At 39.7% G+C, this 25,349-nt stretch overlaps 1 protein-coding gene across 1 annotated transcript in view; it reads left to right on the top strand.

Annotated features, from left to right (window-relative positions):
• Positions 1-25,349, top strand: part of MTHFD1L (methylenetetrahydrofolate dehydrogenase (NADP+ dependent) 1 like) — a 186,877-nt gene that overhangs the window by 31,023 nt on the left and 130,505 nt on the right. Inside the window, exons 9-15 of the mRNA XM_081044590.1 lie at positions 7,504-7,595; positions 9,106-9,203; positions 11,917-12,090; positions 19,382-19,518; positions 21,046-21,092; positions 23,859-23,966; positions 24,841-24,915. Coding sequence (XP_080900716.1) covers positions 7,504-7,595; positions 9,106-9,203; positions 11,917-12,090; positions 19,382-19,518; positions 21,046-21,092; positions 23,859-23,966; positions 24,841-24,915 — 731 coding nt within the window. The remainder of the gene's footprint in view (positions 1-7,503; positions 7,596-9,105; positions 9,204-11,916; positions 12,091-19,381; positions 19,519-21,045; positions 21,093-23,858; positions 23,967-24,840; positions 24,916-25,349) is intronic.

The following is a 25,349-nucleotide window of genomic DNA, read 5'->3' as shown; positions in this document are numbered from 1 at the left end:
TCTTTTTTCCCCCCCATCTTAAAAGGTCCCTCTAACATTCCTTGTAATACAGGTTTGGTGATGATGAACACCTTTAGCTTTTTCTTGTCTGTGAAGCTCTTTATCTGTCCTTCAATTCTGAAAGATAGTTTCCTGGGTAGAGAACCCTTGGTTGTATATAGGTCCTTGCTTTCCATCTCGTTGGATATTTTCTGCCAGTCCTTTGTGGCCTGCAAAGTTTCTGTTGAGAAATCAGTTGACAATCTTATGAGAGCTTCCTAAGAAGTTACTAGTTGCCTTTCTCTTACTGCTTTTTGGATTCTCTCTTTGTCTTTAACCTTTGTCATTCTAATTATGAGGTGTCTTGGTATGGACCTGTTTGGGTTCATCTTGTCTGGGACTCTCTGTGCTTCCTGAACTTGTACGTCTATTTCCTTTGCCAGGTTAGGAAAGTTTTCAGTCATTATTTCTTCAAATAGATTCTCAATCCCTTGCTTTCTCTCTTTTCCTCTGGTACCCCTATGATGTGAATGTTATTACACTTGACATTGTCCCAGTGGTCTCTTAAACGATCCTCATTTTTTTAATTCTTTTTTTCGTTTTGCTCTTCTGATTGGATGTTTTCTGCTACCTTCTCTTTCAAATCAGTGATTCAGTTCTCTACTTCTTCTAGTCTGCTGGTGATTCCCTCTAGTGTATTCTTCATTTCAGTTATTGTATTCACTTCTGACTGGTTCTTTTTTTAATGGTTTCTAAATATTTTTTTATGCTTGCTATCTGTTGAAGTTCTCACTAAGTTCCTTGAGCATCCTTATAACCATTGTTTTGAACTCTGTCCCTGGTAGGTTGCTTACCTCCATTTTCTTTCGTTCTTTTTCTTGAGTTTTCTCTTGTTCTTTCATTTGGGATGTATTTCTTTGTTTCCTCCTTTTGGCTGCCTCTCTGCTTCTATGCATTAGGTGGATCTGCTATGTTCCCCAGTCTTGGTCAGGTGGCCTTATGTAGTAGGTGCCCCTGGTCATGTGGTACTCCAGGAGTATCTCTTAGATGGGATATGTGTGCCATCCTGCCTCCTGTTATATTTGAGCCTTGGTTGCTATTAGCACATGAGTGGGTGGGATTGACCCTCAGGCTGATTGACTCTGGGGCTTGGCTACATCCACAGCTTACAGGCTGTTTTGCAGGGCCTTTCCCCACTGAGTAGGATTCACCTTAGCAGGCTCTGGTGCCTGTTGAGACCACCCTTCGTGTATGCCCCTTGTGGGATTAATTGGGCACTGCTCTGCTACGGTCTGAAGCCAACCTCCAAGAATGTTGGTTCTGGGGCCTCTTGGGAGGGGGTCCGGTGCAGGCCCAGTTCATCCAGTGCCTGTGACCAGCCGAGGACTACCTGGTAGGAGCTACAAAGCAATCCACACTTGTTTGCTGCCTGTGCTAACCATAGAGGTACGTAGGAAAGTCCACGCTGCAAACTGAGAGCGAACTGAGGATGTTTGCCACCGGTACCAGGCTTGGGGTAGCTCTGCAGAAAGCCAGCACACCCCGAAGCCTGCTGCCACCCACCGGCTCCTTTAAGGTTTCAGCCACTGATAAAGCCTCATGTGGTATGCAAGTTGGGTGAGGCAGGGTTTCAGGGAGTCACTAGAGTGAGAAGAATTGTGGTCACCAGGTTAATATAGATTCTGGTTTGGTGCCAGTGCTGAGCCTGAAGCTACTCAGCAAAGCACACCAAGGCCACTCGCCACCCACCTGGGGTCTGTCAGATTCCGATAGTTTTCAAAGAAAGAGTGCAATGCAGGCAGGGCTGGCTGCTCTTCAATAAAGTGCCTCCAGCATTGGGGGAGTTTGGTGGGGCGGAGTCCCAGTGAATCAGCAGGGCAGAGCTGCGGACCTCAATAGGCCAATCAGATTCAGATTTGGCCGTAAGCATAGGAGGGCGGGCTCAGCTTAGGAAAGATGGCGTCTGTCTGCCAGCTGCAGGGGAGGAGGACTCCCCCACAGGGAAAATTTCAACTGTCCTCTAGCCCTTGCCTTGAAGCCACACCCCCAGTCTCCCCGCCGCCCCCTTCCCCCCCACCTTCCCCCCCGCCCCCCCGCCCCGCATGTCTCCAACACCCCCCCCCCCCCCAGTTACTGTCTCCGCTGGAGCACAAGGCACAAGGTGAGTGCCTGGGAGTGAGTGAGTCAGTGTGAAGGCCCTTTAGGAGGAAGCCTGGGTTTCCTGCCGCCTTCCTGATGGTCAGAATCCCCACTGTTTTTCACGCCCAGGTGTTGTGAGGGCTCCTCTTCCCAGCACCCCAGTACTCCAGACTGGGAAGGTCAGTGTGGGGCTGGGATCTCTCACTCCTCCAGGGGGAACCTCTATGGCCGAGATATCCCTCCATATTCTCAACAACCACAGGGAGGTTTGGGGCCTATTTCGCCTCTCCACACCTCCTGCCAGTCTTGTCATGGCTTCTTTATATCCTTAGTTATAAAACTTCTGTTCAGCCAGACTTTAGATGGTTCTCCAGGTTGAGTGTTCTGTAATTTAGTCGTAATTTTAATCTGTTCATGGCACAAAGCAGGCACAGTGTTTATCTACTTCACCATCTTGGATCTCTCTGCAGTTAGTTTATTTTACATTTATCTCGTTCAGTAGTAGTTTTCTTGTTTTTGAACACCCAGAGCCCAGCATAGTTCCTGACACATAGTAACTGAGCCCAGCATAGTTCCTGACACATAGTAACTGCTCAGTAAATACTGAGTGTTGGATGAGTGCATAAATATGAGCTCAGAATTGTACTCTGATTGCTGTTCCAGTTAGTTGCAGAATTAGACAGACATTTCCTTAAACGCGTCTCCCCTTAAAAGCATGGCTGACAGAGCAAAGACAAAGATAAAAGCTTGCTGTGTTGATAAAACGAATGAGCATTTTCCAGTTGGTACTATTTATAATAAATAGCATTACATTTCTCAGTAGTCCAAGTTTTAATTTTAGCAGCCGTGATTAGTATGAAAATTTAATCCATGAGTAAATTGGTGAAAGATCCCCGCTACCCTCTTTTCATATAATCTTGACCCTTTGAACAAATGAATAGACTTTTTCAAGCGTTATTAAAAGGAAAGATGCTTTTATTTAAACTTAAGAGCCAAAGAATTTTTAATAAACTTGTGATTGATTGAACACGGGTTTTTATAATGAAATTTTTATACTCACCTTAGTGGTACAGGGTTTCCCTACCCAGCCCTCCCCCCATAACAAAAGATGGGATGTTGTGGTTTATGATGAGGTAATTCTGTAGAGGTATTTTATTGCATACCTAATCTCTGGAGAGATTTTCCTGGTGGCTGGTATCCCAGAAATCATGCTCGTAAAACAATTGCCCCTAACTTGTTGGATCCATTCACTCTCCTATGGCATGACTCTACTGTTTAGATTTAAAACAGGGATATGGCAGTGTTCAGTTTTCGAGCTATAAGGATAACTAATTTTTTTATTATTAAAAAAAGTATTTCAAATGAAAGAAGTGAGGTAGGATTTTGTAATGGAAGACCATTTTGTACCCTAGTATTAGGATTTATTTCCTGATATTTATTTATTTATTTATTACCATATGAGACAAAGGAGAAGAAACTGGTCTTATGTCTTGGGCCCAGAGAACAGTATTAAAACAGCAAGTTTGTGGGTCAGTATAGTTTACAGCATAACTTGAAGGGAACACAATTCTGTTTAGTGTGGAGTGGGGGCAGAACTCTGGGTTTATCCCAGGGCTCATGCTAATGAACTGGGGGAATCCTGGGGCATTTGAGCCTTCCCTCTTATGGATTTGAAGGGAGTATAATGTAATGGAAAGAACATGGAATTTGGGATCAGCATTGATCTTACTCAGAGATGGCAGGGGTTTTTAATCTGTCTGACCTCTTAATATCATTGTACTAATAGGCTGTGTGATTTTAAGCAAATAACTTAAGCTCTCTGATCTTCATTGTCCTTGTGGGGAAGATGGGAGCAAGGCTGTTGGGGGGAATAAATACAGTAAGATACACACCTTAGGTGCACTGCCTCTTTCATAGGTAGCTGCCAATAAATGTCGGTCTACTTCCTCCCTCCACTTCATTGGTGCCACACCACCAGCACACAAAATAACTTCCAGGCTTCTTGTTAGCAGAATGTAAGTTTATGTTTGAAAAATCAAGCCCAAGGAAGGAAGCAGTCCCATGAAATTCTGGGAATGTAAGAAGGCAGTTTTAGAGAAACTAGGCATGCGTGTAATTTAACCGGTATCCTAGTGCATTTGGGATATTTGCTTATGACTCTTGAGCTTTAATTATTCTAAAAGTCATTGTATCTATTACCAGTTTTATTTAATTTTTTCCCAGGAAATTCTAGATATTTTGGACCTATCCCTGAGATACATTATTGCCAGTTCTTCATTTCAAATTTTAATTAGTTCTCAATACAACATATTTACTCTTTTTTACTTTTTTAAAAGGCTCAAGCTACTTAGAATAAACAAGTCTGTATTAATTTCTTCTTAATTTGGTTTCAGTGATTTTAAAAAGCTTTTTACATAATACTAACATTTTAATTACATTCCTTGCTCTGAAGATTCTTACATTGTATTATTTTAAAAAATAGTAATACATAGTTGTTTGGTAGAATTCAGATGTTTTAAGTTCCAAGTGAAACTCTTGAGCATTGTCACAAAAATTGTACTAAAATTTCATTTATTGCATTTTACTGTTTATCCTAAGAGGTTAACATAGTTAACTTAAAAATTAATCACCAGTATTTTTTGAAAGTTTTATCTATACTAATTGTAATATTTAGTTCTTCCTGTTTTCAAACCTTAGCACAAATCTTTTTGGAATAACTTGTTCTTCTAGAGGGGGATAAAATATTTAGAGTTCAGTCTATGGGTTCATACAGTGCTTTTGTGATAAGGAGGGTGCCCTTGGCCAGATTGCAAAAAAATGCTGAAATGTTTCCATATAACTGAGATGGCAAGAAGACCAAAGAATTTGCCTTGGTCCCTCCCACTTCATTTATTCTGGCAGAAGTCCCAGGGTGGTCTCACAACCGCTCCTGTCTGAAAGGCCTGTTCTGATTTCTAGGGAAAGCATTATAACACTGTAGCCTTAAATTTTCTTATTGTGGAAAGTTTGGTTATTATAGCAGAAATTATAAATGAAAGGCTATCTTTTAAAGTGATTCATTGACTTGTCCCTGAAGGAACCCTGAGTTAATGGGGAGTGTTTAGTGAGAAGTGAAAAGACCCATTTGGTTTAGGATGGGACCCCTGGTGGACTCTCAGGCCAAATGTAGACAGCCCTCGGGGTGGGGCCCTCCCGCTACACAGGCGGGGGTGAGATAATCATTTCCTTGCTCAATTCTCTTTAGCCATGAAATTTATTAAGGATGTATTCCTGATTCATTGATTACCATCTTAGTTGTTTCAAATTCTCCAGGCTCAGAACTCGTAATTCAGTGTTAGGATGCATTGATTCCTATTACCAAAACAATACAGTCTTCATGTTTGAAAATTTGTGAAATCCAGAATAGTAAACAGAAAAAAATTACAGTAACTTCTGATCCAGTAACCTTGAGATAGCCATCTTACATTTTTTAACACTAAAAAAAAAAAAAAAAAAAAATTACACTTAGTTTTATTGGATGGAATATAGTAGAAGGGAAAAAAATTCAGATAACTGTTCCTTCATAAAGAGAAATATTGGTTCCTACAAGATTCTTCTAAGGTTTAAAATATGTTTATGTGCATTTTGTGTTGTGTTTTAAAATCATTGTTGATTTTAGCCACGTTCTATTTTATGCAATGCAATAGCTGAGGTCATGGGAAGAATTATTCACTGTATAATGCTATAGGCGAAATATTCTTCATTCACATGGATATTTGTGATTCTGTTCCGGGAACATGCATTTATAAATTGATACCATCTCTTAGGCTGTAGCTTTTTCCTATTTCTCCATCATTTAAAGATAGAGATAAGAATGAGAGAAGCATATTTCTTTTCCATATGGGTTGGACAGGACCTTTAGGTCAGATCTCTAGTGATTCAAACAAAACAAAACAAATCTCTCTCATTCTCTAGACTCTTGACTTTTGCCTAAATGTGATTTATAAAACTGAAGTGTGGCTAATCTTTAAACAATACTTGAGGGATCTGATTTTCCAATACCCTTAATACATTTAACAATAGTACATTACAAAACACTTACTCTTAAGTGTTTTGTGCTCTCTTGAAATGGATAATTTAAAAGTGGAGTGGCCAAAAAAGAGGAAAACAGTTTCTTAATTCGAAAGAGATGTTATTAGAAATATTTCTTTTTTTTCAAAGGAGGGTGTAGGCTAAAGCATTTTACATATGTGTTTACTTTTGATAAACTTTAACTGCCAATTAAAGGAAGGAAAAGCAGAATTCTTATAAATGCCTCTCTAATTTGAAAACCAGGTCTTTCCTAAAATTCATATTCTAAAATTTCTCTGTTTTGATGACAGGGATGTTTTAAATTATCAAAGAAAGCCTGATCTTTCCCATAACACTTTGGCAGGGCTTATCCTGCCAAAATATAAGTTAGTCCCCCTTCTTTTATTTCATATTCATGAGTGAAATTGCTTTTATTTTGTATGTGTTGTTTAAACATGCAAGGTGTAACAGTTAAGTTCGGGAACTCGTTGCAACGATGTTGCTAACATTTTTTTATATGAGAGGGATTATTATGAATTTGTACCAACTGGACAAACAGTTAACCAAGCTTACTATTATATTTGGAAGTGCTGAAAAGGCTGTGTAAAAAAGTTAGACAAAAACAACCTGAACTTTTCACCAACAATTCCTGGCTCTTGCATCATGACAATGCACCAGCTCACGTGGCACTTTCTGTGAAGGAGTTTTTAGCCAGTTAACAAAAAACTGTATCAGAACACCCACCCTCGGCGCCTGATCTGGCCCCCAGTGACTCCTTTCTTTACCAGAAGATAAAGGAAATATTGAAAGGAAGACATTTTGATGACATTCAGAATATTAAGGGTAATAGGACAACAGTTCTGATGGACAATTCAGAAAGAGTTCCACAATTGCTTTGAAGGGTGGACTAGGTGCTGACATTGGTGCACAGCTTCCTAAGGGGAGTACTTCAAAAGTGACCATAGTGATACTCAGCAATGAGGTATGCACCACTTTTTCTAGGATGAGTTCGCGAACTTAATTGTCAGACCTCGTGCGCAACATATGCCAAGCAGTTTACATACCATGTCTCATTGAATTGTCACAAAATTCTATGAGGTTGATATTACTAACATTAATTAACACACTCAACGTCTCATTTGCTAATAAGAGGTAGAGGCAAGATTTTAATTCAGTTTAAGTCTGTGGCCCAAGGCTGTGCTACTTCCTAACTTCCTTGGTTGAAAATGAGAACGTCATTCCATGTACCAACTTTTTCAAAGGAGCAGTTGGTTATAACAGACATTATGCTGAAAGTCTTTGTTTTGTTTCCCTCCCCTCTCAAATTTTTTACAGGCAAGCTTGGATGTGGTTCTCCCAGCATACATTTTAGCGGTCTCATCGCAGAAGATGAGGTGAGCCTCCTTGCTGCAGCTCTGCGGATTCAGGTTGGTTTGACACAGCTATTTAAAAATTTTGGGGTCTGGAGCTTTGAGTAACGGTGACTAATGTTTTACAAGGTTTTTGTTTAACAGACACAACGTTAAATACTTTGCACACATACGTCATTTAATTCTCACAGCAATCCTATAGGACAATGTTATTTCCATTTGATGGATAAGGAAATGGAAACTTAGAAAAATTAAGTTACTTGCCTTTGGTCACGTGATAAATAAGGGGAAGGGACCCAACTCAGGGTCCATCATTACTTTTGTGTTGCTGTGTGATAAATTACCCCCCAAATTTAGCAACTTCAAACAACAAATATTATCTCATAGTTTCTGTGGGTTAGAGATGTGGGAGCAGCTCAGCTGGGTGGTTCTGGTGCAGAGTCGCTCGTGCAGTTGAAATCATGATATTGGCCGGGGCCGCAGTCATCTGAAGGCTCCACTGGGGCTAGAGGACCCACTCCCAAGATGGCATCTCACATGGCTGTTGGTGTATTTAATTCCTCATTGGCTATGGGCAGCGTCCCTTTGTTCCTCATCTTGTGGACTTCTTCATGGGCTGCTCACGACCTGGCAGCTAACTTCCCTCAGAATGAGTAATCCAAAGGAGAGAGCAAGGAGGAAGCCACAGGTTTTGTGACCTCGTCTCCAAAGTCACACACCGCCGCTTCCTTTTTTCCTGTTTGCTAGAAGTGAGCCACCAGTCATTCACAGGGAAGGGAATTGGGCTCCCCTCTGGAAGAGCGGGGTATTAAAGAATTTGTGGCCATCGTGTTGAGCCAACACCATGTCTGCAACCTAAAGCCCAACATCCCCAAGTCTCCACTACACAAGCTTCTTAGTTCTGCTGGTCCCCTGGCCTACAATGATAGCAGCTGCCAGCAAAGGCATTAACTAGCGGCAGAGAAGACTGAACTGCTCATTCCTGCCCCAGTACAATTAAAAGAAGCAAGTTTTAGTTCGTTTCTTTCTTACATATGTAACAATACACCAGTAAAACTTACTTCAAAATGGGATGTAAGGATGTGTGACAACTCAACTAAAGCCAAATTGTATTTCCTTGTGTGTGTCTGTATTACTATTTAGTAGTAATTTAATTTGCTTATTCTTCTTTATCAATGTGGAAGGATTATACTTTAAACTATGTTACAAATTTTGGAAGCTCGGCATCCAAGCTGATCATTTATGCATTTTCATATTTTCCTCATTTTTCTTTTCTAATCAAGGTGAAGAATCCACTCTATACTTTTAATCTTTGTACTTGATGTCTTTAGGTGAACACTTAAACTATTTTAATAGCACATATATCTCACATTTTCCTTTTTAAGAAAAAAAACTACAAATTAAATAACATGAAAATAAAATGATTCCTGATATTCCCTAGAGCTGTCATGCAACTTCGTAATTCTTTTCATGGCATGACATGCCTCAACAATATTTTCACAGTTGAGATGCATGCCTTGTCAACTTTTACTCTCCTGACATGTTTTCCTTTCTGTCCTTTCTAAAGAATATGGTCAGTAGTGGAAGGAGATGGCTTCGTGAGCAACAGTACACGAGGTGGAGACTTCACTGCCTGAAACTGCAGCCCCTCTCCCCTGTACCAAGGTATCTGGGTGATTTGTTTATACTGACGTCAGCTCATCGAAGTGCCTTAGATACCCAGAATGGTCCATTACATGGGAGGCATGACTCGTGGGATTATGGCTTTGATGGTAGATCATTTTCTGTAATCAGAGTGCCACACTCTTTTTTCTGTCACTTAAGTCCTCCAGAATTAAATAATAATGAACGTGTTTACCATATTCATTCAATTCTGAAGTGCATATTTTTTCATTTCTGATATCAATGTGTCTTGTATTAAATGGTAATGTTTTTTCCTACTTCGTAGTCCATGAAATAATGTTATCTTAGGTTTGACAAAATATAGTAGTGTAATATTTGGAATATGCTTTTCAGTGTTAGAAATGCCCAACATATGTCATCTTGGTCTTCAGGGCCATGTAGCATTCTACTTGGGGAGTAAGTGGCCAACCAGCCCAAACACTACTCCATTTGGGACGTGCACTCAGCTTTCTTCAGAGCGTGGTGATATCTCCTGTGTGACAGGATGTTCTGTCATAAACCAGATGGATATTTTCTTCAGAGTGGCATTTAATGAAGTGTAAGCTACGTAGTCTCTCTGTATAAATTTGGAAATACAAACTGGAAGACATTGTGTCAGCATTTTTAACATAATTAGTTAGATAAGCTATCTGAGCCAGAGAAATAAATGCATTCCCAGCCTCATAATGAATCCTCTGTGGCTTCCCTGCCACCTCAGTGAACTGGCTTTGCCCCTCATCCTGGGCGGGCATAATATAATGCCAGGGCTTCCCCAGGTGATCCCATCGCCACCGTTGGGATGAGAGCTGAGTGTTGATAGTTAAAACTTCCAGTAATTGACTAAGTTTTCACTTGATAACCAGTTGCTTTTTAGAATTGATCTCTGTTTCCTTGCGCATTTACTGAACACTGTGGCTCGATGACACCGACCGGGCTGGTGAAACCCTCCCAGCTCTGCTTTCACCACTGAAACATCTCAGTCACCTTCTGTGTTCATTAACACATAAATTCCAAGGAATGCTGTTTTTTGTACTACCATCCCTGTAGTTCTATAATCTCTGTAGTTCATAAAATACTTTCCAAGTTACTTATATTGTTATAGGACCTTAATGTTTTAAAGTAAATGAGAAAATTCTACTTATAGAGAGCTGAAAACTAAAAATCAAGATGGACCCTACCAAATCTTGTACCACAATCTTTGTATAAATCAAAATGAATTCTACTTTGGGGAAAAAAGTGCTTTCCTTGCTTAACCAAATTTAACTTCTAGAGCCACTGGGGAAAGCAAGGCAGGCCGAGTAGTTTATAAATCACTTAGAAAAATGAAAATGATGTGTGTCATTCTTCAGCTGGTGAAGAAAGAAACCTTGGAGATTTTCCAAGAGTGGGCTGTATGATTTAGGAGATTGTGGCAGGAGAGACACAAAAAAAAGGGGTAGCCAGGGAAGCAAAATGGAGTAGGAGCGAGGACAGGGGAAGAGAAGAGATAAGGAAACTGCAGGCAGGCTGCGGGGCGGGGAGGGGGGTAATCTGGCCAGAGGTACAGCCAAGCCCCATTGGGCCCAAGGGGCCCTTTCCCCTCTCTGAGCTGTTCTGGTGCCCTTCTGAGAAGTCCGGATTGGAGACAGCGTCACTGTTACCCTGTGCACCAAGGTCAGTCCCTGTAGGGTCATGGAGGAGACGATAGGGTCGTATGGGGCCTCAGAGTAGATTGTGAACAGTAGCAACAAAAAGTCCAGAGCAGTGAGTGATCTGCTGCCCAATGCAGAGACTGCTGTGCCCCCAAATACGGAGGGGTCCAGGGCCAGTCAGGGAACCGACTACTGTCTTCTTGGCTGTGAACCCTTAAGACTGAGTCTCTGATGCCCGCTCTCCCATTCTCTGGCTTGTGCTTGCCAGGTCTCACTCTCAAACAGATAGTCAAGCAGACGGATGGATGGCCTGAACCCCCAATAAAAAAATTTTTAAAAATGGCTGTGCTCAGGAGCCCCAAAAGACTATCTCTGAAAAGTTCAGCACATGCTGATTTTCGTAGCACTCCTGTACGATGAGCAGCGGTGTTCTCATCTCGCCAGAGGAGAAAATGGAATAGTTAAAGTATTTGTCTAGTAGAACGCCGGAGCTCCTAAAATTTCCTGTGCCTGACGTTGAGCTTCAGGCATTAGGTCCATTACAGTTAGGTAATTAATAAAATATTTTGAAATATGATTTTGGACTTAAAATAGAAAAGAAAGAGGGAAAGTATGGACCCAGATAAAACAAAAGAGCATTTCCATATTTTTGAATAGCCAAGAGATCGTGGGGCTAGCCCAAGAAGGAAGAAGGAAGCATTATGCAATAACCCGTCTGTTCACGGTTAATGAGTCCATCAATAACACGTAGAAAGCATGGAACTCGATGGTGGATTTATAGTTGTGGGACACATTTGGGCACATTATCACTCACAGCCGCCTCTCCTATAGCATAGGTGTTATCCTGGTACCTGGGCAGAGTTCTAGGATCTTGATGAGTTTTTAAGAGTTGCTTCCCTAAAGCTATGTTACTGTTTTCTCATGTGCATTAATTGTTAGCAGTTGTGATAAATACTGCTTGGGAGAAAGGACCACAAAGCTATCACATTGATTTAATTGTTGGCGTGGCATATGGCTGTTTTTCATGCTAGCAGCGACCACCTAAGCTGAGAAGACTCTTGCCTCTTATGTGTTTTCCCCCACAGTGATATTGAGATTTCCAGAGCACAGACTCCAAAAGCTGTGGATGTCCTTGCCAAGGAGATAGGATTGCTTGCAGATGAAATTGAAATCTATGGCAAAAGCAAAGCCAAAGTACGTCTGTCGCTGCTGGAAAGGTTAAAGGATCGAGCAGATGGAAAATACGTCTTAGTTGCTGGGTAAGATTGCTTTCTAACCTATTTTACCAGAGAGACATTTATCAAACTCATCCCTGTGTATGTCTGTCATCATACCCCACAAATCCATCCTACTCGCAAATTTGACATTATCTTGTCCATTTCACTTGGCATTCCTTCATTTCATGTGAGATAATAAGTTTATTTTCCACTCAAAACAAATTAGTCTCCACACAGTATGAAATGTAACGAGTCGTTGATTCACTACTTTATTTTTTGTTTCTCATATTGTGTTTTGATCACCCTTGCTCCACCTTCAATTTTTCATTTTGTTTTTCAGGATAAAAATTAAAATAAGAATTGAAAAGGAAACATTTTGAACGAGCAGGGGTTTTTGTGTGTGTGTGTTCTACTTAGAAATAACATTTCAGTGGAAAGTGTACAGATAATTCCATGATACTTTGGTTATTCTCTTCATGTCTTTAATATTTCTTATTGATGTATTTGGATTATAAAAACTCACCGTTTCTCTCTTGTGTTTCAAAATTGTCGTTGGGCCATTTTCTTTTGTGTTCGTCATTTTTTAAAAGAAATGCACAATTTTTATGAAAAGGAGTGTTTTCTTTATTATTTTTTCCTCATTAAAAAAAAAGAAATATATTCACTAGCTGAGAAACAAAACAATAGAAAACAAGGGATTTCAAATATTTATTCAATGTGACCTGAGGGAACATTGAGAGACCATATAAATTCCTTTGTTGTTTTGAAACATCATTGCACGGACTTGCTAATGATATATAGGCCAATGCTTGAGGCACAAAAGCCTATTAACGGGCAGAGACATTTATAACTGGACTTGACTCATAGTTTACTTTATTTTTACATATTTAATTATTAATGTAAGTGCTTTCTTTCTTTTTCTGGTTATAAAAATTATACTCATGGTAAAAATATTTCAGAAATACCAGAAAGTATAAACAAGAGAGTGAAACATCCCAAATCCTAGCACCCAGAGGAAACAGCTGTTAACATTTGAGACCATCTTGACACAGATACAGCCCTTCACAAATGAGGTCATTTGCACTGCTCCAGTCAGCGATTTGATTATTCAGCAGTTTGTCATGCACCTAGCTCTGTGGCAGTCCATACTGAGCCATGTTGTTATTTTTCATGACAATATACCATTTCACTGTTTGCATCCGAGAGACATCAGATGCTGGGGGTGGGGATGAGGCTGGATTCCATTTTCCAAGTCTTCCCAACACTGAGAAGCACTGCGTGGCTCAGCCACTAATAGTACAGCATGTTTCTAATGCTTCAAGTCTATCGAGGCAGAAAAATGGTTTGCAAACATCATAGGGATGTCCCATAATTCATTTAATCAATCTCTATCTGGGGGCACTTAAATTGTTTCCCATTTTTGGCCATTATATAAACAGTGTGAAAATTAACAACCTTGGGCACAGATACTCGTGTGTTTGTCCAGTGTCTCCTTGGGAAAAATCCCTAGAAGTGAATTCAATGTTTTAAAACTACAAATAAAGATAAAAACTACAAAAAAGGAAGATATCGTGCACAGTAGCACCTGTTTAATGGTATAATAATTTCTTCTTATCGCCTCTCCCTCTCTTTACCACCTTCCCACTTACCCCCCCCTCTTATCCCCCCAGCTCCTTCTGTTGCTGTTTTATACAAGGTGTAAACAGCCAGGGTTTTTCAGAGGCACTGTAGTTTTGAGGAATTCGTACCTTATTGAAGCACCTTGGTTGCTTTTGGCTTAAACCTTCTCCTTCAGGCTTCAGGCTCACTTAGAGTTGGACTCCCCACCCTAATGGGGTGCTTTCCAACCTAGGATTCCCCTCCCCAAACCTAGTCCCGCATAACGGAGCTGCAGAAAGACTCCTTGCTGAGAGATGTTGGTCCCACCTGCAGGTACCCTCTAGGCCAATCTGTAAAAGGAGCTAGCTGACTAGGGGGGACTCCTGGTTCCCCCGAGTTTGTAGCTGACATCTAGTCAGTGTTGCTTTGGTGAAAGAATGCTTGATGCAAATTTGTTGCCAGTGGATAAACAAACTCTTGGATGTGGAGAAGTTCCAAAGCAAATTCAGCCTCTTGTCCATGGGTGTGCTTCTCTTCCTCTAAGCCTTAGGTGACCTTGGTAGGTAGGTTTGCTGGTTTTCTCACCGTTCAGGGTAGAAAACTCAGGACGCACTCTCAGTTAACGAAGTAAAAATCAAGCAGTAATTTTTGATGTGGAGTGGCTGTGGTTTTACTCTGTTTTGGGCTTCTCAGTATTGGAAATAAAAACACAAATCTAGACATTGCCCTGCCCTTCACTGGGAACACAAAATTGATGCTCAAACAAAAGTTCTTCTGGTATCGTTCTCAGGTTCCTAACTTAAAGTCACTCTGTCAAAGCCTGGCCTCCAGCCACATGCTGGAGTGTGACCAGTCTCACTAGGTTACAACCACGCAGGGGCCTGTACCCAGGAGAACTGCCCCGCACTCTCTGTAGCATTTATATGTGCAGTCGAGCTGAAGAAGCCAGGCTGCTGTGTCATAGACAGAAATGAAAATTAAACCTGAATTCTTCAGTACAAATTGAACGCCCAGACATCAGTTATTTTGTCTGAAATTGTGATATAAGTTCCTTTACTTCTCAAAGGACATGAAGGAACAAAAATTAAACGGTTCCTTTCGACTGCATTGAAAAAAAAAAAAGAAAGCTGCAAGGGTAGGATTTAGAGATGTGTGTATACATCTGTAGCAGAGCTTGAAGGATACCACACTCCTCTGAGGGAGGAGTAGATTTTCCCACCAGCACAAGAAATGATATTGTGTAAGCTGCCTTTGTTATCTAATCTTTTAATAGCTGGCTGCTTGAGATTAGTTTAAAACAGATCATTTTATTTATAATCTAACACAAAAAGTTCATTTGAAATAAAGATCACCCCTATATTTTTACTTTCGGTCAAGTCAGTTATGGTTAAGTGACCTCATCAATCCATTATGTACACTGTTGCAACTTCTTTAGGAACGTGAATGATCCTCCCATTCAATGGAGAATTTTTTTCTTAAAGGTGTTTTATTCTGAAAATAATATTGGCTCATTGTATAAACATTTAACATAAAGAAAAGTAGAAAGAAGGAGAAACTAAATATCTTATTACTCAGAAGGGTTAAACATTTTTGTATCTCCTCCCAGGCTTTTATCTGTGCATTTGTCCTTTTTACACATTGAGATTGTGTCATAAAGATCACTTTGTGTCCTTCCACCGTAACATAATTTTTTTCCCATGCTTTAAAACTCATACCCAAGTACTTTTTCAATAAATCTAAATAACAATATATTTGTTATTGTACATTTGAATTTATGTGTAAACACAATTTAAATATATCAACAGTGGGAGGAATGTAGAAAACAACGGGATTAAAATTTTTTTTCTACTGTTAATAACCCAAATGCAGAACAGATTAATTCGCTTTAAAAAGCCATTCTTCAAACTTTAGAATTTCTTATTCTGTCAGAATCATCTGTATTTCATCAGCTACACATCGCATGGTATTTACACCTACACATCACTTTATTTGCCTTGCCTGACAAAATGAAAAGTATTGGGAATTGTTCAGGGAAATATGCCAAAAGAATCTTAGGGGCTCTTGAGTATTACATATTTTCCCAGTTACACTAATGAAAAGGAATTTGTTTGAGAACTTGACTCAGAGTGCAGCTGTAGGGCATTGAGTGTGTTGCAGGAATCGGTCTCCATTGGCCCTTTACCGATTTCTGTCCAGAAGTTTCTAGAACGTCTCTGAATTGCTTGAACAGAGCAGTTGAAAGAGAAGCCCAAATTGGTCTCTGAAGAGACTGGATTTCACATTAAAGAAAAATTAAAATTATTCACATCACTTTTTTTTTTCTGTTGTGTGCCAAACACCTGATTAGATTTTTTGATTGTTTTTGTTTTCAAGTGTTTCAACCCATTATTTTGGTCAGTATAAAAATAACCTTGACTGAATTTTCTAAGACTGTACTTTTCTGCATTGGGTAACTATTTAAATGTCTGTCAGTTTTTGCTTTATTTGTATCACTTCCAAAATATAACAAAAGTGTTTAGAAGGAACCACTACTGACAGGACTTTTGAACTATTTACCTCGGTCATGTGTGATGGGAAACACAACCAAACGGGCTATGGAGTTTATCGTTAGATGATAAAAGGCTTTTAAAAAACCTTCTAAGTTATGAAGATGCGTGGCATGACTGTTGTTCTTCATATGCTGTCCGAGCATATAGTTTTGAAGTTCATGGTTAGACCCACAGTTAATGGCAATAATGCTATTTAACAAGATTCTGGATATTGAGAACAGTTCCAAGTTTTATCACTTATCCCTACATAAGCAATCTCTTTGATCTTTGAGTAAATGTAAACTTCTTTCAAATCGTGTCCAAATTGGCACAGCACACTTAATAAATTTTTACTGTAGTTGGCAATAAATATTTGTCTCAGAAAAGGTGTTATTCCTTTGTCAACCATTTTGTACCCATCTGTGCCCTAGACAGGTGACAGGAAATCAAGGATAATAGGCATAGTATTTCACCGCCTGGTGGCCTGGTAAGCAAGACAGACGTGTTGGGAAGCTTCTAGTGATGCCCTCTGAAAAGTTATATAATACACACATAGTGGGTACTGTGGGATATGGGGGGGAGCAGCTCCAGCAGCTGGGAGAAGTTGAGGAAAATAATGAACAAAAATCACAGTTCTCACTCCATCAACTCATAACGCTTACAGAAAATGAGGTTTACATGGTGCTTATTTTCTAAACCAACTTGATAATTTGGAACCTGAGGCTAAGAATATTGGGACAACAATTAAACCACATTTTGATGCCATATGCAGAAATGATGTGAAATAAGTTTTTATTGTAGCTTTCCTTTTATTGCTCCCAATAAATACTTCCTACTTTCTGATTTCCCTGACTTGTAATAGTTGGCAGAAAGCGAAGCAGTCTTGTGTTTCTAATTAAGAATTGGATGGTTAGCTGAAGTTCTGAGGAGGTCATCTCTGGGCGTGTCTGCTCTTGGCTGTCTCCAGCGGCTCTGTTAGCATTTCCTTGGGAATGAGAATGTAATCCTTCGTGTACACAGTTTAAATAAACCTCCTATTCCTTTGCAAATAGGAAGTGCTCAGTGTGGTTCTTAAACCACCTTACGTTTGATATCACATTTTCTTTACCGGCTGTTGGAAAATTGTGATAACTGTGGCTTTTTGACAGTTTTTTTATTTATGTTGTATCAAAAAATAAAAAGTTGGCTCAAAGCATAAGCACCTTCACATAACTTGGCGTCTTCATGTTGACCGGGTTTCGTGTGGCTGGAGGAGGTTGAGGTTCCTTCACTGAGCAGTGTTCAGGTTGGCTCACCAACTTCCTACAAGGGGCCTCCTGGTGCAAACTCCAGTGACCACTCACTTCTAGGTCCTCACCAGGCTTCAGACGCTGCAGACTCTGGACACTTCCTTGGTTTCTTTCCAAGACTCTGTCACAGCCCTGCCTCCTCCTCAGGGTTTGTCTTACGTTTTACTGTCTTTTCTTTCTCAGTTTCCTTTTGCTCTCTTGTCTGACTCTTCCTTAAGAAAAAACGTTCTTAACAGTTTTGTTCTGATCTTACTCTGTTCACACTCACTGACTGATCTTACTCATGCCCATACTTTAAATTGATAATTACAGTTAATGATTTCCATCCATAGAAATAACCTGGTGAGGTTAGATGACTAGCCTGGGATTGATTTTCAGTTTTGCTAATTGTGTGACCTTGGGCAAGTTGCTTAAACTCCTTGTGCCTTAGTCTCCTCATTTCTCAAATTGGGAAAAAAATAATTAACCAAATATATATAAACACAGAGCCTAGCATATTAACTACTCCGAGCCCACCCTCAATTTTATCAAGCTAATGTTGATTCATTTGTCAGGTTTCAGTTTAGATGTTACTTCCTCCAGGAAGTCTTTCCTGATGTTCCAAATCTAGTTAGATCCTCCTTCCATGTGCTGTCATAATGCTGTCTAATTGCCATATTTCCCCTGTCTTGGTGTTTATTACATTCATTGTAATTGCTGATTCATCTGCCATAGCTCTCATCACTCATAAGCTCTGTGATGGCAGCGATGGAATCCAACTTGGACATCTGTGTGTCCCCAGGGCCTGGCACACAGTAATACTTAGTACATATTTGCTGAATGAGTGATTGGTGGTCTGAGATAGTTGGGGATGATGTATCTAAGGGCATTCATTCTTTGTGGTCACATCAGTAGATTTTACAGGTCAGAAAACTCTGTCACCAGTGTTGTTGTGGTTGAGTATCCTAGACAACTGACTCACCATCTAACTTGTAGATGACCATATTGTAAGCCCAAAGGAAAATTTTTTAAACTTGTTACAATGGTTCAAGTATGCTAAGGAACACTTTTATGGGACCTTACTTGGGAATGTAATTCGTGCCTGTCCTATCACATAATGGTGTGATGTTGTTCTGTATGGAGGTGTGATGTTTGGCTTTAGAGGACGCTGTAGCCCACTGTAAGGTCGTCAGAGCACAGGTGATTGCGCTGAGGACCTTTGCACTTGTACTCTTTCCAAGTATCTGAGGGGCTGCTGTATGGGAAGGGATGCGGCTTAGTGGGTCTGACTGCAAGAGACAGGAAGCTAAAGGAATGCAGACATTTCTTTAGTGCAGAGAACTTTCTAACTGGAGAAGCTGTCTGCAGATGAGTGGGCAACCCTGGAGATAATGAGTTACCATCACGTTTTGTGTTCAAACATACTGGGAGCAAGCCTGGGCACTGGTACCTAGAAGGAGATGGATGAGTGGGGGAGAAGAGTCCTAATCCTGAGCTTGGGCCATGCCTTGCTTGCTCGCTCGTGGACCATTGAGTTACGTGCTGTGCCCACATTGTAAGAACAAATGCCAAATTACCCATCAGCAAGAAACAACATCAGCTTAATTATAGAAACCATTTGGATGGATGATTCTGTGTGATTTTTTGAAGTTGATGTCAATTAGCACCACTGCCAAATCATTTATTGGTTTTGTTTGCTTGTTTGTTTGTTTTGATCTCTTGGTAAAAGTGTGTCTGTATCTTGACTTGAGCGTAAGCATGGCCTGTGTGACGTGGGAAGGTAGACTATAATGGTCCAAGATAGGTAATTGAATTAAGTGGATTTTGCAATGGTATGTTCTCCTAATAGCCTATGATTTGGTTCTGGAACCTTAAGTTTATTTTGCATAGGTTGTTTAGGAAATACTATTAAGTTCACTATTTTTTCTCCCAAATCAGGATCACACCCACCCCGCTTGGAGAAGGGAAAAGTACAGTTACAATTGGGCTTGTACAGGCACTGACTGCACACTTGAACATCAACTCTTTTGCCTGTCTGAGGCAGCCTTCCCAAGGGCCAACTTTCGGAGTTAAAGGTACTTTATTTAACAACTGGTATAATTTTCAGAGCAAAATTGCAGTGGGAGAAAAGTTTCAAAAGAACTTATCAACAGATGTGGCGTTAAAACCTGTCAGAGGAACGAGTGCATTTCACCCCTACATGCGTTCCCCACATGCACTCAGGTCACCCCAAGATGGTCCTCCTGCAGAGGGAACTAACTGCCATGGGGTTTTAGTGGAGCCGCCACGCCACCCCCCTTCCCGACCCAATTCCTTGGTGTCCTGAGCAGTGCCCCCCACCCCTGGCTCTTGCTCAGGAGTCCAGCCTTGAGCAGAAAGAAGCCTTCTCTATCATCAGAACCTACTTTGCCAAGCGATTTTGAAACTCTGCCATTGGTGTTTTATCACCCCAACCATGATGAAAGTTCTTTCCATCCAAACAGTTAGAGACCCTCGGTAGGGCCACAAGTCTTGTCTCATTCGGAGTCGCTGTGGGGGCCTGAAGAGCTCTGGAGACTGGACTGGCCGTGGACGGCGATGTGATGGAATCCTCTTTGGCTGTGCTTGGGCTGACTTCTGGCACCGTCACATTCACTACTCTTTCTTCACAGAATTATCACGAAATACTTCTCCAGCTCACTTTACAACGGCGTTTATTGCTGCAATTAGTGTTTGTTCTTGGCACTTTGAGGTTTTTAGCAGTATTATATTTATATGACTCTTACAAATATTAAAAACTCCTGACCCCTTAAGTACTGATAACCCATAGCATGTCATGTGTTATGTAGTGGCGTGAGAACTCGACTTGGAGCAAGAAGGCCAAGGTTTTATTCATGGCGGTGTCTCTTACTGCTGTGTGACCTTGAGCCAGTCATAACCTCTCTGAGCTGCATCTCTAAAAGCATAAAAAGGCTTATAGTACCAGGCTTACAAGGTTATTGGGAGGACCAAAGGAGATAGCATCTAAAAAACAGGGTAAATTGTAATGTGATATGGACATGGAAAGAATCCTGATTGTTTAGGAAAGAGTTTTAACGTAATAACTTTAAAGTTATTAATTAAAGTTTTAAATGTAATAACTTGACTATTTTAAGGGACAAGCAGCATAATGACTCATATACTATTATCTAAAATAAATCGACTGAAGTTCATAATGTGTTAGTCTGAGATAATCAGATGGGGTTTTTTTTAACAAAGTTTTTTGATACTTCAGTGCACGTGCAGTTTAGATGAAGCATAGCCTCATAAACCTAATAAAATTTAACAAAATCATCCCCTATTTGTTGTAATGGCATTTGCTCCATTATTTTTACCCTTTTTTTAAACAAGGAAATGGAAGTCCTTCAATTGCAAAATTGGGCATACTGTGAACTTTTCCCCCTTTTGTTCTGCTTTGATAGACAGCTAATGTTTCTCGCTGCCTGTTGTTATTCCATCTGGGTGGGTGGGGGGTGGGGAGTGTGCCTCTTTGTTGGGTTCAGGGAGCCGTGTCCCTAGGGCCTGTTCATTGGTGTAGCTGTATTTGGCGACTCGTTATAAATGGTGCCTACTCTGTTGTTTAGGAGGAGCTGCAGGTGGTGGATATGCCCAGGTCATTCCCATGGAGGAGGTAAGATCTCAAAGGGACATATGTTATGTGTCACTGTTTTTCCTTCCCGGCACCTTTTTTTTCTGTGCTCCCATAAACACAGGCCCACCATCCTTTCTCCTCAACCCCAAAGTCATAAATAAGGCCCCGAAAACCAAAAATGCCTGCATGACCCATTGGGTGGCAAAACCTGTTATTTACTGTTATGAACTATTTGTGGATTTTGTCTATACCATTTGATGGAAATATTCATGTATTTTGCTGCAGAAATATTGTTTTTAATGAATGGATGCTCACCTAGACACTGCTTGGGGTGTTTTACAAATAAATTATGTGCACATCATACTATCTTCTTAAATTCCAAAAAAACTTCTGAATCCCGAAACCCAGCTGGCCTGCAGGGTTCTGGATGAGAGGATGTAGACCTTCGAGTATATCACTGTCAGTCATTTGCAGGAAACGTGGACTTCTCACTTCTGTAAATTGAGACTCAAAAATCAAAAATAGTTCCCAAGAAAAATGGACAGAAAGGGCCAATGGGGTTAATTCCTATTTCTCTGAGAACCCCTCCGCCCCCTGATTACTACGCCCTTGTTCCCTGTATCTCATCAGTAACCAGGTCTCATCAGTTCTACTCTTCGCTTCAATCCCTTATTTCAGGCCCTGAGAAATCTTCCCAAAGCCCAAATCTAAGCAGGTCCAATGTATTGCAGTCACGTTGAAATACAGTCTCAGAGTAGATGCTAGGAGCCTAGTAAGGAGACCGGGCAAGTAGCCCAGGGGAAAGATGGTGGTGGCTTGGCCCAGGGCAGTGGCAGTAAAGATGGAAAAAAGGATGACATTGACTTGAGACAAGTTTGCTGATGTTACAGAATTAGATGTGAGGGTGAGAGAAGAGGAGGATTCAAGGATGATATCCAGAATCCTGGGTTGGGCAACTCTATAGAATCATTTATCAAAATGGAGGACTGGGAGAGTAGTAGTAATAGATGGGAGGAGGCTGGAACTGGTGGGAAAGGTGACAGTCATCAGAGGAGTCCTGTGTGGGGCTTGCAGATATCCAAGTGGGTATAAATAGACAGCTGGAAAGAAAAACTTACGTTCTAATTCCACAACGGGCAAAGGATTCAGCAGAAGCATCAGGAAAGAAATATTAACAAACCCGTGGATGTTTATCTTCACTAATAATCACATTAATCTACATTAAAACCAGTATCAGTTATCATTTTACTTGCCCAATTGACAGAGTTGGATTTTTTTAAATAATACCAAATTTTGACATGACACTTTTTTGAAATACATTTTTATACACTCCTGGGACATGTATGTTGGTAATACTTTTATGGAGGGGAGTTAGAAATATGTATAGCGTGCCTCAAAAATACTCATACCCTTTGGCCCAAATACATCCATTTTTAGTTTATCCTGAGGAAAAATTGGCTGTGTGTGCAAATATTTAATTTTAAATCCGTTCATCTTCACAGTTTGTAGCATTAAACAATTGAGGGAAAACTTTAAATGTCTAATAACAGGATTTTAAATTAACTATTTTGAAGACTCATGATATAAAAATGCTAGTAATATTAACATTAAGTGTAAAATCTAAGGTATAAACTATTATGGTGTCATGATCTCAATATTTCAAATTATAAATATTATAAAATGTATATGCAATTTTTTACATTTTCTAGTGATCACATATTTTGTTACAAAATGAGATTTTAACAAGAAAATGTAAACGTTTAACCTTCCAAAAAATGAAAGAAATGCAACTTGAAACAGAACACCACTTTTTCAACTATTAAATTAACTTATTTTTTTAGCCCAAAGGTTACTTTGTTTCTGAAGTAACTGATCTGCCAGTGTTTTGTGGGTGGTATTCCAACTCTTTCAAAAAGCAATTTGGTGATATTATCAAGATCCTTTAACCCAGTAACCACACTGCTGGAAATATATTGCGTATTAGCAATTAATTAAAAAAAACCTATTTGTATGTATTCTTTATAATTGTAGCCTTCTTTGCAAAAGTGAAAATTTGGAAGCAGCTTAAATATCCAGACGTAGGAGACCGAAAAATTTTGGTACATCTGTTCAGTTATACAGCCCCTATAAATTGTGACCTATACATAAACAAAATTATTACATAAGAATAATTTCTTTAAAACAGGAGGTATAAAATTACAAGTATGATGATTCTACAAATATGTGTACACATAGAACTGAAAGGAAAATATAAGAATTAATAGAGTTGTGAGAGTGATATATTTTCTGTTTCTCAGAATCTCTGTCATATTTTATTTTTTTAAGATTTTTATTAAAAATATAGCGAACTCACAATATTATACTAGTTTCAGATGTACACCATAGTTATTCAACATTTATGTACCTAAACAAGTGATGTCATGTTCTATATTGTTCTATTTGTTACTGTTTGTTTTATGCCCTGCCATGTTTCAAAGTGTATTTGATGAGACTATTTTCTAAATCATAAAACAGTGCATAAAAGGAAATGAAAATGAGGGAAACAAAATAAGGCCCGATCACTAAGGATGACTAAGTCCTTCAGAATATTTCACCCTTAACCCGAGAAAGAAAGAATTTGCAACAGAGTGGACTCGAGAGTTCTTTATTATCAGGTGGTAGGCCCTGACATTGACTTTAGCTGTTTTATGGACTCAGTTCATAATAAGGATATGTAATTAGTGTAATACTTTATTTATTTAGAAAGTCCTCGAATACTGCCATAGTTGCTTGAAACGTAGAAAGATGTTTTCATTTCATTTGTAGTTCAACCTTCACTTGACGGGGGACATCCATGCCATCACCGCTGCCAATAACTTACTGGCTGCTGCCATCGACTCAAGGATTTTGCATGAAAACACTCAAACTGATAAGGTGAGAAAAATTTCTCCGTGGCCATTTGAGGCATCTTATCCTGGGATTCCTGGATTTGTAAGGAGTTCATGGAAAAAATTCTGGAGCCTGTAAGCTCTGAAATTTTATTCAACATTTTGTGAATTTCTGTATGTCCTCGTTTCTTGGGGAGCACATCCATACTTTGGTTGGATTCTCGAATGAGGTTATGACCACTGCCAAGTTTGGGGGAGAATTGTGTTAATTGTACTTTTTAAGCCAAATATTCTTTGAGACAAGTCTTTTTAGTTTTGAAGGTAGTTGGTCTGCCAGTCCTCTACATTCTGCCCATAGATCTAATCTTTGTTCTGTACTAAGGGGAGTGGAGAGAGGGCTTTTTAAGACCAGCATTACATGCAGCTATTCTATTTGTGCTGTTAAAGAGGTCGGACCCCTGTTGGCTTCAGGTACATACAGTCTGAGAGGCAAACCACACACCTGAAGGGGACAGGGAACCAGATACTAATTCTTCATAGACATTAGACCTGGAGGAAAAGTGGGATTTTTCTGGCTCGTTTACAATGGTCCTGACTACCTCCAATTAAAATAACTTCCTAGTGAGTTTGTGAAGCCAAATACAGATAAATATTAATTTGATAGTTATAAGGCTGTAGATCAAGAAATATACATTTATGCAAACTCTTTGCAATGTGCATTATGTCAGCTATAGTCAGATTTATTAAAATGACAGAACTTAAGGCTACATTGTTTATATTAGCCAAGAATTTTAATAGGGTCTGTAATCTAAACAGTTTGGTTATAAATGTAATGAACTTTGTCATATCCTGTGAATTATCCAAGTTCATGGTTGGCCCTTAAACTTTTGTTGGATTTTATTTTTGTTTTGTGTCCTTAGGCTCTGTATAATCGACTGGTTCCTTTAGCGAATGGTGTTCGAGAATTTTCAAAAATTCAACTTGCTCGGCTGAAAGTAAGTTTCCAGTTACGGTTCTTTAAAAAGAAAATGTCATAGAGACAAATCAGAAAAATTGCCAAAGCCAGAAATTTTGAACTTGGTTTGATTTGGGTTTTCAGATACTCTTTTTGGTGTTAAACTCTAAAGAGACAGAATAATACAGCAGAGCGAGCGCAAGGCCAAAAGCCTGAGACCTTGATCCTACACCAAAGAGCAGGGGGGACAAATTAGGTCTCCGTGTCTTCATCTATAAAATAAGAGGAGTGTCCTAGTCAACAAACAAATGAGAATTTCCAAGAATCCTTCATGAAATTTCTTCAGTTTTTAGGAAGATAAAGCCTTTGAAAGTTCATCTATGTCAGTTTTTGGTGCAGCAAGATATTCAGATTGTAATTGTGGAAGCGATCTTAATTTTTTTTCATATTATCATTTTCTAGTCCAATTTGCTG

Source organism: Rhinolophus hipposideros, assembly GCF_964194185.1.
Source record: "Rhinolophus hipposideros genome assembly, chromosome: 3".
Lineage (NCBI taxonomy): Eukaryota > Metazoa > Chordata > Mammalia > Chiroptera > Rhinolophidae > Rhinolophus > Rhinolophus hipposideros.
The sequence above is the reverse complement of the archived record's forward strand: the minus strand, read 5'-3'. Positions and strand labels throughout refer to the sequence as shown.